The sequence below is a fragment of the Bradysia coprophila genome, unplaced genomic scaffold, assembly GCF_014529535.1.
Source record: "Bradysia coprophila strain Holo2 unplaced genomic scaffold, BU_Bcop_v1 contig_297, whole genome shotgun sequence".
NCBI lineage: Eukaryota > Metazoa > Arthropoda > Insecta > Diptera > Sciaridae > Bradysia > Bradysia coprophila.
The window spans coordinates 7,528,289-7,543,027 of NW_023503555.1; the positions used below are offsets into that span (position 1 = coordinate 7,528,289).

Consider the following 14,739-nt stretch of genomic DNA (forward strand, 5'->3'; position numbering starts at 1 on the left):
TATCTCATACAAAATTAGAATTATAGAATTTTTGTTTGTTACTGTTATTTTCTCTCATTTATTTACTTTTTTCTTTAAATTTCTTTGTCTTCACTAAAATTACATGAAACATGATTGGTTGGTTGCAAGTATCTAGGATTTTTGCTTATTTTTTTTATTTTTTTATATAATTACTAGTTTTTTTTAATTTTTTCTTGTTTTTCATTTTTTTTGGCTAATTTTTTACCTATATAAATATTAATTTAATTTATTGTATAGACACGACGACAATGACCATATCAGTGAAATGTTTGTGATGTATCTGCAAAATGCGATTCAATTAATCAACAGAAGAAGTACACACACAGATTTTTTGTTTGTTTGTTTCTATTTTACTAATTTCTTTCGGCAACAGTAAAATTTACAAGAGGACACTCGAGGGGACACAGAAACTTTCGCTATGAATTAATATTCGGAATGGGTAGGAATCCGAACATGATTTCGACCCGAACTTGAACTAAAATTTCAGGTTCAACCCGAACTTAACCTGAAACTTTCCGAACCAGAGCCGAAACCGAGCCTGGACAATTCCTTTCGAGTTTGACTCGAAACTAACCTGAACCCGAAATCTTCAGGTTAGATCAGGTCAAGTTCGGGTAACCCGAAATATTTCGCTGGAAGTTGTGAGTTCTGGTTCAGGCTCCGTAAAATTTCAGGTTCAGGTCAGGTTCGCGTCAAATCCGAAAGTTAAAATTCAGGTTCGGTTCTACAATCAACTCAGGTTCTGGTGGAACCCAAAATCGAAAATTTCAGGCTCAGGTCAAGTTCGGGTTGAAATATGGTTCGGGGTAACCGGGAAACAGGCCAACCCGATCCGAGCTTTACTTGAAGGTACTGATTTAATAAATACAAAAAATTGGGGAAATACTGGGTCCGGTCACATTATTAATAGCTTTTGTACTGCTGCTGATCTGTCCACAATAACTTTTTGAAATTGTGCGGCTAAACATACAGAGCCCTTTCGTTCAAACCGATAAAGAAACCACAAAGGGTATCTGTGAAAATCTCTTCGAATATTCTTTGCTTTCAGTTTTAGGATTATTCATCGTTAACTGCTCGACAATAAATATGTTGGGTGTTTGTTAGCTGAGCACTAAAGCGAGACGGAAGGGATCCATAAAAAATTCTTCAGATCAAAGTTCTCAGGCTAAACGTAAGAAAATTATTGAGAGTTGTACCGACAGGACTGGGAATCTGCTTTCAGATTTCATATAAAATCGGCGCTCTTAAAATGGGTTACATTCAGCTGTGTACAAGTTGAATATTTCGGTCATTCCTTAAAAAATCAACGTAAAGAAGTGGAGAGCGATTTCTGGGAGAGAAAATTATTTCATATGTTATCGACACCGACGGCAAATATAAGCAATGAGTTCTTGCTCGTATCGCCTTATATATAGCGAAATGTAAGTTAAAACAAATGAAGTAATAGATTTGACTTCAATCTGTTGAAAATACTTGGTCCAAAAGAAGTAATAGATTCGATAACTGTCCTAATGATACGCGTGCTGCCTGTGAATAAGTATATGCCGATAGTCACACATAGTAAGGACGAGGACAACGGTGAATATGTCAATAGTATGAAATACATCGTAAGACTCAATTTTTTGTAAATGAAAATTGGAGTGATTAAGAAAGAAAACTACCGATTTATGGCGCTAAAAAGCTACAATGCTCTACATCTAGATGACTATCACTCCTCTTCAATCATAACGTAAAGTAGATCAAACGAATATTTAAAAACGAAATGGAAAACTGGACGAGTCGTTGATTAACCAAAATTAAAAATTCTAAAACGAATTGACTGGCAAATTATTGCAATGATGGGAGTCGGACCTCTGCATTATCTCGCAGAATATTGCTTTTACTGCTCGACAGATTAGAAGAATAAAACAACTAAAAGATTAGACAAAAAAAGAAACTGTCCGGTTTTGAGCGGTTCAGACATTTATGATGATGATTGTTCGTATCTCTTAACTTTGAAGATTGAGGCTTATCTCAGTGAATGTTTCATTCGTGTAGCTCTTGAAAACGAGATTAGCAAGAAATAATTTGATTGAGTGGTTGTCCCCAGACGAAAGAGAGTCTCTCAAATCTACCGCTTCTGTTCACTAACAATTCGGATCCCAAATCAGAAATTACGCGGAATCATCACAGACTATGTAGAATATATGTCCCCACTTTCTCTCAATCTCGCTCACTCTAGCTCTCTTTGTAATTAGACATTTCAGATACATCGAAATTTACACGTTACAAAATATTCATATTCCGATGAAAAAATCACATTGATTAAAATACAAATCACTTCCTATCCATCCAGCTTCTTAATGATTATATTGCAATTGTGGTTGTGGTACTCACTTATAAAAGTTCATATTGACGAAGATGCATCCTTTGAATTATATCGCGACAGTCATTAAATACTCTTTTTATATTTTCTGTGTCGACAGCGCAGGTAAAATGTGGATAGCAATAATGTTTTCCATCACCACTTGCAGTTGATATACGCTGTAAAGGAAGAAAAAACATTGTGAACAAAAGTCGCTTAAGATTCGTTTACACTGGGGCCACAAAGGTTAGCTCCCTCTAGAGTGATGACGGCATTAGGTGTTCGACTTAAGTGAGTGTAAGAAACATGTCTCAAACGAAAATTTTAGAAAAAAGTGATTTGGTCGGTTGTCAATGTGTGTGTTACAATATTGCTGTAGGGTAAGTCGGGCACTGTGAATTCAACAAAGCATCTCTAGACCGGTGCCATACGACACCTCATAAGCACACGAGTTGAAACCTGTGCCATTTTATTGCATTACCCGACACAAACAGTGTTTCTTCAACGACTTTTAATTTTGAGCGGATGTTAGCCCGAGTGTACATCTCAGCAGTCACACATCACTGAGCAAAACGATGGATAAAATGCAAAGATTCAATTTTTCGTTACCAGGTATGCCGTGAAAGAAGACCAACGGAACTGTTTTTTAAACTGACTCTATATGTCTGTTCCACTGCATAGTAAATGGCCCGGGTAAAACCCTTTCTTTATTGCTTCGTTGTAAAGCAGTTGATAGGGAAATCAGAGGGATTCGGATCAATGCCAAATGTCGCTTATCACTGAATACTACAAAAATTGACTGTCTAGTGTCCAAGGCCAAAGTGGATGTCATTTGTCTTTCTTCTTTTGAAGAGCTTTTGGTAGCTTGTTTTGTATTCCACGGAAATAAATCACAAAGTTTTCGAAAGCTCTCCAAAGCACGCATACGATGCCGTCATTTTGGCTTAATACGGCAGGTGCATGAAGGTTTCAATTAAAATTTGAGGAAAAGGTTATGAAGCCTATAGATGGATCATCGTCCGCAAAAGTGTCGCTGAGTGCTAAACATCTAATGCCGTGGTACACGAAGCCACTGTACCGCATATGTATCTATGCATTAGGAGCTTTTGAAGAGCTCTGGACAACTCTGGAGCTTATTTCGCATTCCACTGAAAAATTCAACCTCTCAGTTCAAAAGCAGCTCAAAGCTTTCAAAAAGCTCTAAAAAACGCGTGTATAATGCCATTTGATGTTTTGGCGCAACACAACCGATTGCGGAGTCGATTGGCACTGTGAAAAGGATTTTTGTCTGTACAATCGTTGCATCTTTGGTTATTCAATCACATAAAATGCGTGAAATTAGCCACGAAGTCATGCAATGAATACAAAAGTATTCTTTAGAGAGCAGAGTTTGTCCATAAGCCGTCGTGGCAACTACAATCAGGTAGAAAGGTTACTGGCACCGACAGTTAAGTTTTGTTATTTGAAACAACTACCACCCAATACCAGAGTATCGGACATCAACAAATTTGATTTCATTTTTTACTTACCAGAAATTCGTCTCGAATAAAATATTTCGCTCGAATGACTTCCGGTTCCTCTCCCGGTTCAGCCAAAGCATCACCTTCGGAAGAAGAACATTTTTTTGTTAATTAAAATTTAATTAAAATTCACAATAAACGCTGCGCTTACCAGGTGTTTGATATCTATTGTATTCAGCAAAGTACTCTGAAAGTTTACTTTTTCCGGCTTTCACCTTTTCAGCTAGTAAATCTTGCTTATTGAGAAAAAGAATTACAGAAATTGTACGTAACCATCTGAAATGACAAAAAATAGAGTTTTCGATGAAATCATTCCGATCGCACGATACAAATTGTACTGCGAGCGCACACCGCGGCCATCGTCACACTCACCTATTATTCCAAATGCTTTTAAATAAGTCAAGTGACTCTCTTAGTCGATTTTGTGTCGGATCTTCGCGAAGAACCATATTATAGCTAGAACAGGCAGTAACAAATATAATTGCAGTAACATCATTGAAGCACTGAATCCATTTTCGTCGCTCGTCGCGCTGACCACCAACGTCGAACATGCTGTTGATAAGATTTATGGAGATTAAATCGACGCTTGGATATGTCTTACACTGAGCCGATGGGGAAGGGAAACAAATGCACGTGATATTTTCACCACTTCAAAATTTCCTCGTACTTTGTGGACGCGACCGATTTTCTTTGGAATCCGATTCGATTGGAATGGTTAGGTGCGAAAATTCAAATAGCGAAATCTGATCAGTTGATGAACTGAGCAGCAGAAATGTTACGATTAGGCATTACGAAGCTAACATTTCTCTTTGCGACACCGTTCCCCTTCCTGTGGCTCAATTAGGGCACAAACTCTTGACTCATTTCACTTACTGAAAATTAACTTTATCGACTTGAAATCTAGTCTCAAATATACCCGAAGTGAGGACACGACAGCGTAGAATGTCCTGTTCAGAAGGTGTATAGTTTGCTTGCTTTACTACGCTTACTCGATCCAAAAAACTAGAAAGAATGACAACGATAAATAGGCGAACGTACGTATGGCGATATTGGCTTACTATTTTGCGCAATCAATTAATTGATATTCATTTGACCTGTCAAATGTTTGTTGTACACCACGGTCGTTCCATAATTCCTCAGTATTTTCATAAAATTCTGGTGGGTAGTTAAAGTCGGGACCTGTAATGTTTAACGGATGTGGTGAAGAAAAATATTTTCAAAGCCCATCTAGATCTAATGGTGTCGATATAATTTACCTGATGCGTAATCTTGAATGTAATCAACTCTAGCTTGATTATCTGGTTTTTCTAGTGTTATTGGTGGATTAAGTGTGCTCATTGCTCCAGTAATAGTCTGAAAAGGAATAGAAAAATTAATTTCTAGGAAAAAATTTCGAAAACTTCGAGAATCTCTAGAACTTCGAGAATCTCGAGAACTTCGAGAATCACGAGAACTTCGAGAATCACGAGAACTTCGATAATCACGAGAACTTCGAAAATCACGAGAACTTCGAAAATCACGAGAACTTCGAGAATCTAGAGAACCTCTTTGAGAACTTCGAGAATATCGATATAGAACATCGAGAATCTAGAGAACTTCGAGAATCTCAGGAGCTTCGATAATTCTTGTATTTCTCGAAATTCCTAATTCTCACGAAAATAGACCCTGAACAACAACATGGACCATCACAAAAATTCACTCACCAAAATGGCATCTCTAATATTTTTCTTTATATCCTCAATTTTTTGCTTCCGTTCCGTTTCAGAGAATCCATTCACGTGCAATATTCGCATTTGTTTAACGATAGTCGATTTTCCCGATTCACCAGCGCCAAGCAATAACAGCCGATGTGTAGCCCGGTACACTTGCTTGTCTTTCTGTAATTGTTTGGTGATTTGATCACTGCGTCGCTTTTGACTTTTTGTGTCCTCGGAACCACTAGCATCAGACTGTTTTGATCCAGCCGAACCAAAGCAGCCCATAGCAGTCCACGAAGCCCACCAACAGGTGGCTCCGCCTTCGTGTGGTGTGTCGGGAGACTCGGCCCCCCTTGTTTCACCGTTATGAGCCAGTCTTGAACTAGGTGCCAAAGTACACGAACGCCGTATTTCCGAGCGTTTATTTTCCTTAGCTTCAATGGAATGGAAATGTGTTGAGAACGGTGTTTGGTTTGTCACTGGTTGGAATGGATGCCAAAAATGGTTGTGATCGGCAGATGATTTTTGGCGTGTTGTTTGGGATGCCAAATACTTGCATTTAGCAGTACTCGGTCGTCAGTATATGTGTATATTTGTGCTTTTGGTTGTCAGTCACCTGAGTCACCCGTGAATGTGGTCACATTAGAGGATTACTTCGCCTGATCCATCCATCTATGTTGTCGCATCTGAAAATTTAAGTTTGAGTTTAGTCCTTGTTTCTATGTGGAAAATTGTGATAATGTTGGGAATGTTAATGGTCTAAAAAGTACTGACAAAATGACAAAAATATTCAGTTGAGTGGAGTTTAAGTGGAGTTATGTTGAGGTAGCACACAGTGACTGTTTTTGGTTGAACATTTCTCCACATTTTCTTGAATTTTTCAATTTTTCCCGAATTCTAGAAAATTATGGGAAATCTAGAAAATTTTTGGGAAAATTCAAGAAAAGTTTTACCAAAAATAGTCCCTGTTTAGCAATGCTCGCAATCTATTAGGTGAAAATAACTAATTCGCTATATCGCTGCCAACCATGGTTGCATCAGCAGCGTACCATCTTAACGTAAACAAAAGAACTCGATTTCTTTTCGACAATTTATGTCTATCTTCAACTAACTATTTCATTATTTGCCACTTTAAATAGTCAAGAATTACAACAATGCTCGAAGAACAATTGGAACTGGCTACCATTCAATTCATACTTTCCCTTGATTGTGCTCAATCATCACATCGGTAACTTTAACAACTTTAAAATGAAAAGCATTTACGAACAAAAAGGAAACTCCAGAATCTCTTTTTTCAATGAAACCGATTCGCCAAGCCCTGTAAACACACACACACACATTTATAAAGACTTCGAATTGCATACCACTCTCGGACTTAACGTATTTATATCGACGAACTTCAACTAATTACATCTCAATGGAAATAGTTACCGTTCCAACAGATTTTCACGGCAATTCAATTGTCCAATCAATGAAACTGGGAAGTTAATTAAGTTTATCTCATCCTGAACATTTGTTCGACATTACATCGTGTGTATTACGGTCGACAACTGGATAGAGATATATATCAAGTGTAAATTTAAGTGTATTCCATTCAAGGTGGTTTTTTTTCCTCTCTCTATCCAATAAAAACCGAAACCGAACCATTTTCGCTTTAGATTTGAAGATGTAAAGAAAGCGCAATAACAATTGATAAACAAATGAAAGCGTAATGAACACGAGTGGTGTAATGAATAAGTTATGACTTTATTTTGGTCACGTCTTTCAATTATTTTATAGAGAAGAAAAATGTTGTATTACACCCGGACCTAGAGCTGTATGACACGGTCATATATTGAATCGGAATGATTAATTTTACAATTGTTTAAAAATGAGAACCGACTTCCCTATCCAATGATTTTAAGTACTTTTACTAATAACAACCATTATGATCATCGAAAGGACAGAATGTGCTATAGTCATACATATTCGCATGGTAAGGCGAAAGAATGTACCTATCAGGTGACTAAGAAGACTCGGAGCCAACATTCCTTCATGGTGCTCACAACCGGACTTTTGCTTCTACTTCTTTCTGATCGTGTTCTTTTTCTTCTCGATTTAATGTAGAAATATAGCCCGAAATCGAGTGGTGGAGTGGAATATGATTCAAATTCGATAAATTTTGTCGCTAACATTAAGAGCCATGGATACGTAGCTGAAATTCGAGTCTACATTTGGGCGTTTCGTATTGTATTTTCAGTACTAAAGTTTGTTCACATTACGACAAGACAGAGTTTTAAAAGAGAACAAATGTTCCCAGTCAATAAGGTGCGTCACAGTTTGTAACATTTTGTGCCAAAGTATCACAAACTGGAAAGTGATTGCAAACATCGATGTCTTTTGAAACTCCAAAAATTTTCAAATGCCTTTTATTGAAAAGTGTAAGACGACAATCACCAACAGGCCAACCCAAATAGGCTATTTATCCTTAAAACACCACTCTGGGTAATAATATCTTCAGCTAGAGTAGGACTCAAACATTTATTCACACAGCTCATTGTAAATGATCTCGCGCGGGTCGTGTCAATCATGTCATTCTTCCGTATACGGTTTGTTGAGTGCACCAAGCACACCAACAATCCATAGATTATGCAGCTTGGGAACGCTTAGGAACGTTACTTTTATGCATTGAAGAAAAAGCCTATCCTATCACTTAGCCAATCCGTTCCTTTAATTTTTCATTAGCTCTTGAGCCTAAAATAAAATTCCACCCGAGTCGTTGAACAGAATTTTTGGTCTTACAATGAAACTTACGGAGTTCACGGACTGAAAAATCCAGGAATTCCCCATCTTCTTATTGTTTGTCCGGTTTTGTCAACCCCCATTCCCCCAAATCTGGACGTCGTTTATGGACACCATCCTACTCAAACAAAAGAAAGAACCTAAGGACCTAAAGAATCTTTGAATTGCAGCGAAGGTAGTGTCACTCAAAAAGGGAACTTAACTGAGAATGAAAACAATGAAAGAAAATGCTGAAAACAGTGTGGTTGACGTTGAAAACTTTACGACAGAACTCCACTTAATAAATTGTTTCGAAATTGTCGTATGTTAAGGCAAATGAAGTGCTACTTTACAATCAAAATGTGGTGAGTTCATCTCAATTTTTGTGTTTTCATTATTTCCAATGCCAAAACGATGACACATGATAATAGAATACGATATTAAGCATAATGAGAATAAATGGCATCAGGCTGGTTTTTTCCATTATTGTCACTCTCTACCGTTACTATTCAATACAGCAACAGCAGATTATAAAGCGCCGATATATTTCTGGCTTATTGCAATTCCATTTTTAATTCAGTTAAATAAGACAAAGAAGAAATTTAGGTGGAACGCTTATTTGTCATTTATCTTTTACAGAGATAAAAATCCATTTTATTTCCGGTTAACTAAATAAGCGAAAAGTGTTTGCGCCAACTGATATGTCTCGTGAATCTAATATTAGTAAGAGAGAAGAAAAAACAACATCAAAGATCGAAAGTTCGGAGCAATTTCGATAACATACACTTGGAGGCGAAGAATTATTTATTGTAACAATTTGCATATTACGTGTGCTGATGTGTTGATAGTGAGGGGGCAGTGGAATAAAAACTGAAAATTTAAAAAAAATGTGCGAAAACGTTTTTATATCCAGGCGGATCAAAAACGACAGAATTTCTCACTTAAAACTGGCACGAGAAACGTTTTTCATATCCACATTTTCTCACCAATTTTAATGGTAATTTTTGACCATACCAGCCCGTTGCACTTTAAAAGTGCTATAAATTCTTTCAGTACTTCATTCGTTGCGCAATATTTTCTGGTGAAATAACTTCACTTTAGAAAATATCAATAAAATGCCATAGCAGTGAAGTTGGTGAAGTTGAAGAACAAAAAACTAGAGCGCTGATATCAGTCATTTTATGACATTTATGACAAAATGTACTAAAATCTATTACATTTGAGCTTTATTCTCCAAACCGCATTTCCCTATTATCAAACATCAACAAGTCATTCTTCCTGATCACAATACCTAGCGAGCAAATCAGCAAATACGCAAGGAACTTACAGTCCGGATAATAGCGGCAGAGTCGAAATTCTGCTTGATTTTTGCAAATGGTTCCGGGTGGTTCCCGTGGTCCAATCGAAAAGTGATGTATGGAAGGTGCCCCTTATTTTTGATAATGAACAAGTCCGTAGAGTGTGTGTTGTTCGTATTGAGGCTATTTAAGTCCGACTAATTAAGTCATTTACTTCACCTTCAAAGATGTCAATGTAAGATTCATGATTTTTCTAATCGAAATCGGTGATCATCTAATATCATTGGACGATTCGCCAACTCTATGCGATTACCTATGTCTAAATCTAGTACTTCGAGTTAGATACATTTAAGACAAGTACGATGAAACATTGAATCAGAAATAAGTTTCAAAAGCCCAAATAGGGCGGCTATAATGATCTTAAGGTACTTGAAATTTGTCGTAGTTAACTTAAATGATATTCTTGCAACGAGACCTGCAGGTTATCTTCATAACTTCATATCTACACCTGTATGAAATATTTCGAAGAGTCCGATGAATATGCTCACTTCATAACTTCACTAATACTCCTCCAATTTCCTTGGACTGTGGCGTTGATATAAAATTACGAATAAAACCTGTAGGACAGGACTACGCTATTCACACATCAACGGTAACATAACGTCCTACTTCACAAATAATTCAATTTCTTTAGTCGAAAAACTCTGATGGAACCAATTTTTGTTTATCCCAAAATTATTAATCAATGGAAATCAAGACGAGAGTTCCGAACAAAAGTCGTAGACATATACTGTCCTAAAACTACACAAAACATTACCAGAAGATACAATGGACCCATTATTTGAAAATGGAAAACATTTTGTGAAGATATATAAAAGCCTGAGGGTGTACTTGAACAGCAGACTGCTACACTTTTATAACCGCCACAACACCGCCAACATCGAATATAATAATTATTTTAATTTGCTATTCATTCAAACATTATTATTATGTATAATAAACGACTAAATCTGCCACGATAAGTAAAAAGGCGAAACTTATGCGCATTTATATTAACATGATTAGCGTAAGTTTCTTCGCTTCCTTGTAACACGGTAGAAATGCAAAACAATTGGCACCGTTTCACACGTGGAATGGGGGCGAGCTGTTTTTTGATAACCGCAATCGAGTAATAAATAAATTTCACGCACATTTTGATAAGGCAATTTTGTGCAGAACTAAAAGTATCTTTTTTTATGATAGTGAAGTTTGTCGACAGCATCAGATTCTCTCATTGAGAAATGGCGATTTCCCCAAGATTCTTATCCCAGATTCTTAAGATCAGTAATATTAATGTGGCTTTCGTTACATACGAATCGAAACACCATAAGCATCTCTCAAATCCCATAAAGAGTTCCGTCTCTTTTCTTTTGAATAAACGATTTCATTCTTTAGAGATTCATTTTGCACGCACAAAAATGTGAGAAAAATTCAGAATCCCTAAATCATCCACAGAGAAGCAATGTGGAAAACGTTAATGCTCAGCCGTTTCTGCATCTCCACATTTATCGTAGGTAGGTGAGTCCCTATAAAGCCTATCAAATTTATCAAAGCCATATGGTAATTTATAAGGATATCCCTGAGTCTCCTAATGTCTCTTCTACTAAGAGACAGAGATTTTTTTGAGAACCTTGGGTAGTCCGTGATGCAGTTTTTTGTTTGCCTAGCAATGCGGTTCTACACTCCTTTTTAAAGGTTTCCTCTTTCCATTGGTTGATGAAAGCGTCGAGAGTGATATTGGAATTTCTGGGTCAGGACCATTCAACGGAGTGCTCGATGCTGATCTAGCCAGCCCGTTTGCTATTTCGTTGCCTTGTTAAAAAGCTTAAATCTTTAAACGCATATCAATATCCATACTCCATTAAACACTCTGAGAGTAGTACAGCAAAAGATAGATGAAGTGACAATGTAACAGAGAGTCTAAAACTACTAGCAGTGAAGAACTGGCCGAATTTCAAGTACAAGAAGTAGAAGTAATATCTACGAATAAGACTGAGCACTCCGTGAGCGATTCAGATTAGTAAATATTTGCATTTGTGATAGAATCATTTCATCCAATACATAGAACTGATCCTAGCATTAACACAGAAAATATTTGGAGGCTAATAAGAAGAAGCTTTGCAGTTCTTCGTTGAGGCCGGAGTTATGCTTTCTATAATGCATCTTACGATAGGCTGTGCTGCTGTTTTCGTACATCAGGCAAACGTACGTTAAATCTAAGGAAGTAATAGACTTGCTGTCAAATATAACAATTAATTTCAAACGAAAGACGTACAAGGTTTAATGATTATGCGACGACACGCGTGCCGTAAACGGTTAATTCCAAAATCAAAAAAAGCTTCCCAAAACTGGATCAAAGAAAGCCAGTTCGGATTACGGAGTCCCAATTCCACTTTGAAGCGAAACGAAGTAAATAACTTTTACAAAATGTGTGTCCATACGTCAGGCATATCAAGACTGAGTAAGTGGAAATGAATTTTTAACAATTGGCTTAGAGCAGAATTTTCGCGCGATTTAGAGACACAATTCCCTAATATAAGCTCCTGACACTTTAATTTGTAGCGCTGGAACGAAACACTATGCTTATGCGTGTTTATACGATTCGATCACTACAACGCATGTACGTTTGACTATAATCCACTCCCCCATACAAACACACATTAGCTGTGTATTTGCACAATGAACCAACTGTTAAAGAAGAACAACCACAACAAATTTGGATACAAATTTGGTTGACTTTAACTGTAGCACTCACTGGGAACAGATGAAAATCAGAACAAAAACTTGCACAATTAAAAATCACAAAATCAAATCGCGAAAGAAACAACAAAATTCCAACAACAAACGCTGTGCGCTCCACCCTAACTGATTATTCATGTCGTGTGTGTGCTGTTTTATCATCCGAAAGTTTTTTCCATTTCTGACAAACTAATATGCAAAAGTGATTGCGCGAATTGATAAGATAAAAGTCTCTCCTCGTCTATTACATATCTCAATTCGTCGAAAAAAAAAATAGGAAAAAAATATTTTTCCCATATTCCCAAGGGTCACAATGACCAATTTACAGATCAAAATTCGAAAACTCGAAAAAAAACACATTTTGTCAGTGTCAGATCACGTTTTTAAAACACACGGTGACACTCTGAATCAACATTTTGGGCGTGTTGGTAAAACAACAATGCAATTTTGTTCTAAATTTAAGATAATAAAAAAAACAACAAACTGAATTCATATAGACTGGTGTATATCTACGGTTCTGCATGTTACATTTAGACTGGAAAAATCACAAGCAAAAAACCTGCAAATTTTCGTGCTATCCATAATATTTTGCCTGTGGTAGACGGATTTATAAAGTCGGAATAGATGACAAAACAGAGAACGTCAAAGAGATTTCCAAAACAGGAGATGCATTGTATTTTCACATTGCATAGTGTCGCGATCAAGAAAAGATATCCAATATTTTCCAATTAATTAACTGGTGAGCTGAGAAAATTTATTAATTAGCTGGCTCTTTCTCTCTCTCTCACTCTCTCCCGTGTTGTCACACATATTATAATGTATATAATGTTGATTGAGCGCATTCGATTGAAATTTATTATTTTATATGCATAACATAGATATGGGAAAATCCCGGTGTGTATGGTATGTGCAAGATTTTTCTTGTTCTGTTGTATCAAAAAAGGATAATATAGATAGATAACGAAACGTGTCTAATCTCGTCCATGCACATTTATGTTTCTTTTTGTTGCTCCGCTGTTCTTGTCATTCTGATAAAAACTCTTTTTATGAATAGATTTTCATCGCAAATTTTTTTTTTCTCGTTCATTTGTAATGGTGACATTGCACGCATTATCATCGCGAAATAAAATTATTATTACAGAAAGAAGAAAGAAAGAACGACCGAAAAAAAAAACCGTATGAGTTCAGAGTGTTTCCCACGTACAAAACTATATATCGAAATTAGTGTTGTAGAAGTGAGGCAGATAAGAGCGAAAATCTAAATTTTTTTTTAATATTTTATAAATAGATAGAAAAGTGGATAAATATAAATTTGACACACACCAACTATTTTAATTTATAATTTTTTTTTGTACACTTCTTGATTATAAAAATAGAAACATTTTTCGAATGAAGACGATATGAGATATTATTGCAAAATTATAATTCTGATTTAAGAGAAATGGCACTCGAGCGCCTGGATCTAACCCATCTATGTACATATATATATATTTGAGTTGAGTATATATATGCACACCAAATATATGTGTATGTCTCCTCCGAATGGTATATACATATAATAAAAGGTAAGAAAAAAAAACTATCTGCAAGTTGAACTTACCCAACAGAAAAAATGAAAACTGAAAATGATATAAAATTCGCTCCACACACAAAAAATATCCTATCTAGCCTGCAGTTTTATATACACACGAATATTATTGTATATTCAAAACCACAATCCTGCAATCCACTTCACTACAATATTTCAACAAATTATATTTTTAGCAATCAAAAAAAAGAATAGCAGAGAATATAATCGGCTCTGAACAAATCACCACAATAAAAAAAAATGTTTTTTTTTGCCTTTTCGTTTTTACTGTCAAATAATTTTTTTTTGTTCACACAACTTTTCGATATTTTTTCTTTCAGGGGATTTAACACTAATTTATCGGCACAATTAACTTGTTACGCGAATAGCTCGACAGTAGCATAGCGATGTCGAAAAAAATTGTCAAAATTCCGATTTGATAATCTAGCAAAAAAAAACCTTTTCTTAACTTTCTACAAATTACAAATTGCAGTGAATATAAATTGCAAATGGCCGCGTTGAGATTTACAGTAGTTCGTTCAGATGGCGCTGGGGGCTAAAACGATAAGAAGAAAAAATTGATTTCAAAATTTGGCGGGAAATATTTGAACGATTTCGATCGAATTTGTTTGAATTTTGTGCAGGGTTTTGCTTGAAATGGGCGATGTGAATTTGTTTTCGTGATAGTGATGGTGAGCATAATCGATTTTGATATTTGAAACAGGTATTTACATCATGAACTATTTGTTTTGAA

At 36.1% G+C, this 14,739-nt stretch overlaps 1 protein-coding gene across 1 annotated transcript; it reads right to left on the bottom strand.

Moving 5' to 3' along the window:
* Positions 1-34: 34 nt before the first annotated feature.
* LOC119078996 (guanine nucleotide-binding protein G(s) subunit alpha) lies at positions 35-14,522 on the bottom strand. The gene is made up of 10 exons (XM_037186761.1): positions 14,019-14,522; positions 5,589-6,268; positions 5,142-5,238; positions 4,944-5,064; positions 4,759-4,887; positions 4,258-4,437; positions 4,037-4,161; positions 3,895-3,968; positions 2,398-2,544; positions 35-301 (listed from the first exon to the last, which is right to left on the bottom strand). Exons 2-9 carry the CDS (start codon positions 5,865-5,867, stop codon positions 2,398-2,400), a joined length of 1,152 nt encoding a protein of 383 aa, XP_037042656.1. The 5' UTR covers positions 5,868-6,268; positions 14,019-14,522; the 3' UTR covers positions 35-301.
* Positions 14,523-14,739: the final 217 nt, after the last annotated feature.

Coding starts and splice junctions, on each gene's coding strand:
- LOC119078996 (XM_037186761.1), bottom strand. CDS start 5,867: ATGGGCTGCTTTGGTTCGGCTGGATCAAAACAGTCTGATGCTAGTGGT. Junction 5,065..5,141: donor CATTCAAGATTACGCATCAG/GTAAATTATATC, acceptor TAAACATTACAG/GTCCCGACTTTAACTACCCA. Junction 4,438..4,758: donor GTCGATAAAGTTAATTTTCA/GTAAGTGAAATG, acceptor TCTTATCAACAG/CATGTTCGACGTTGGTGGTC.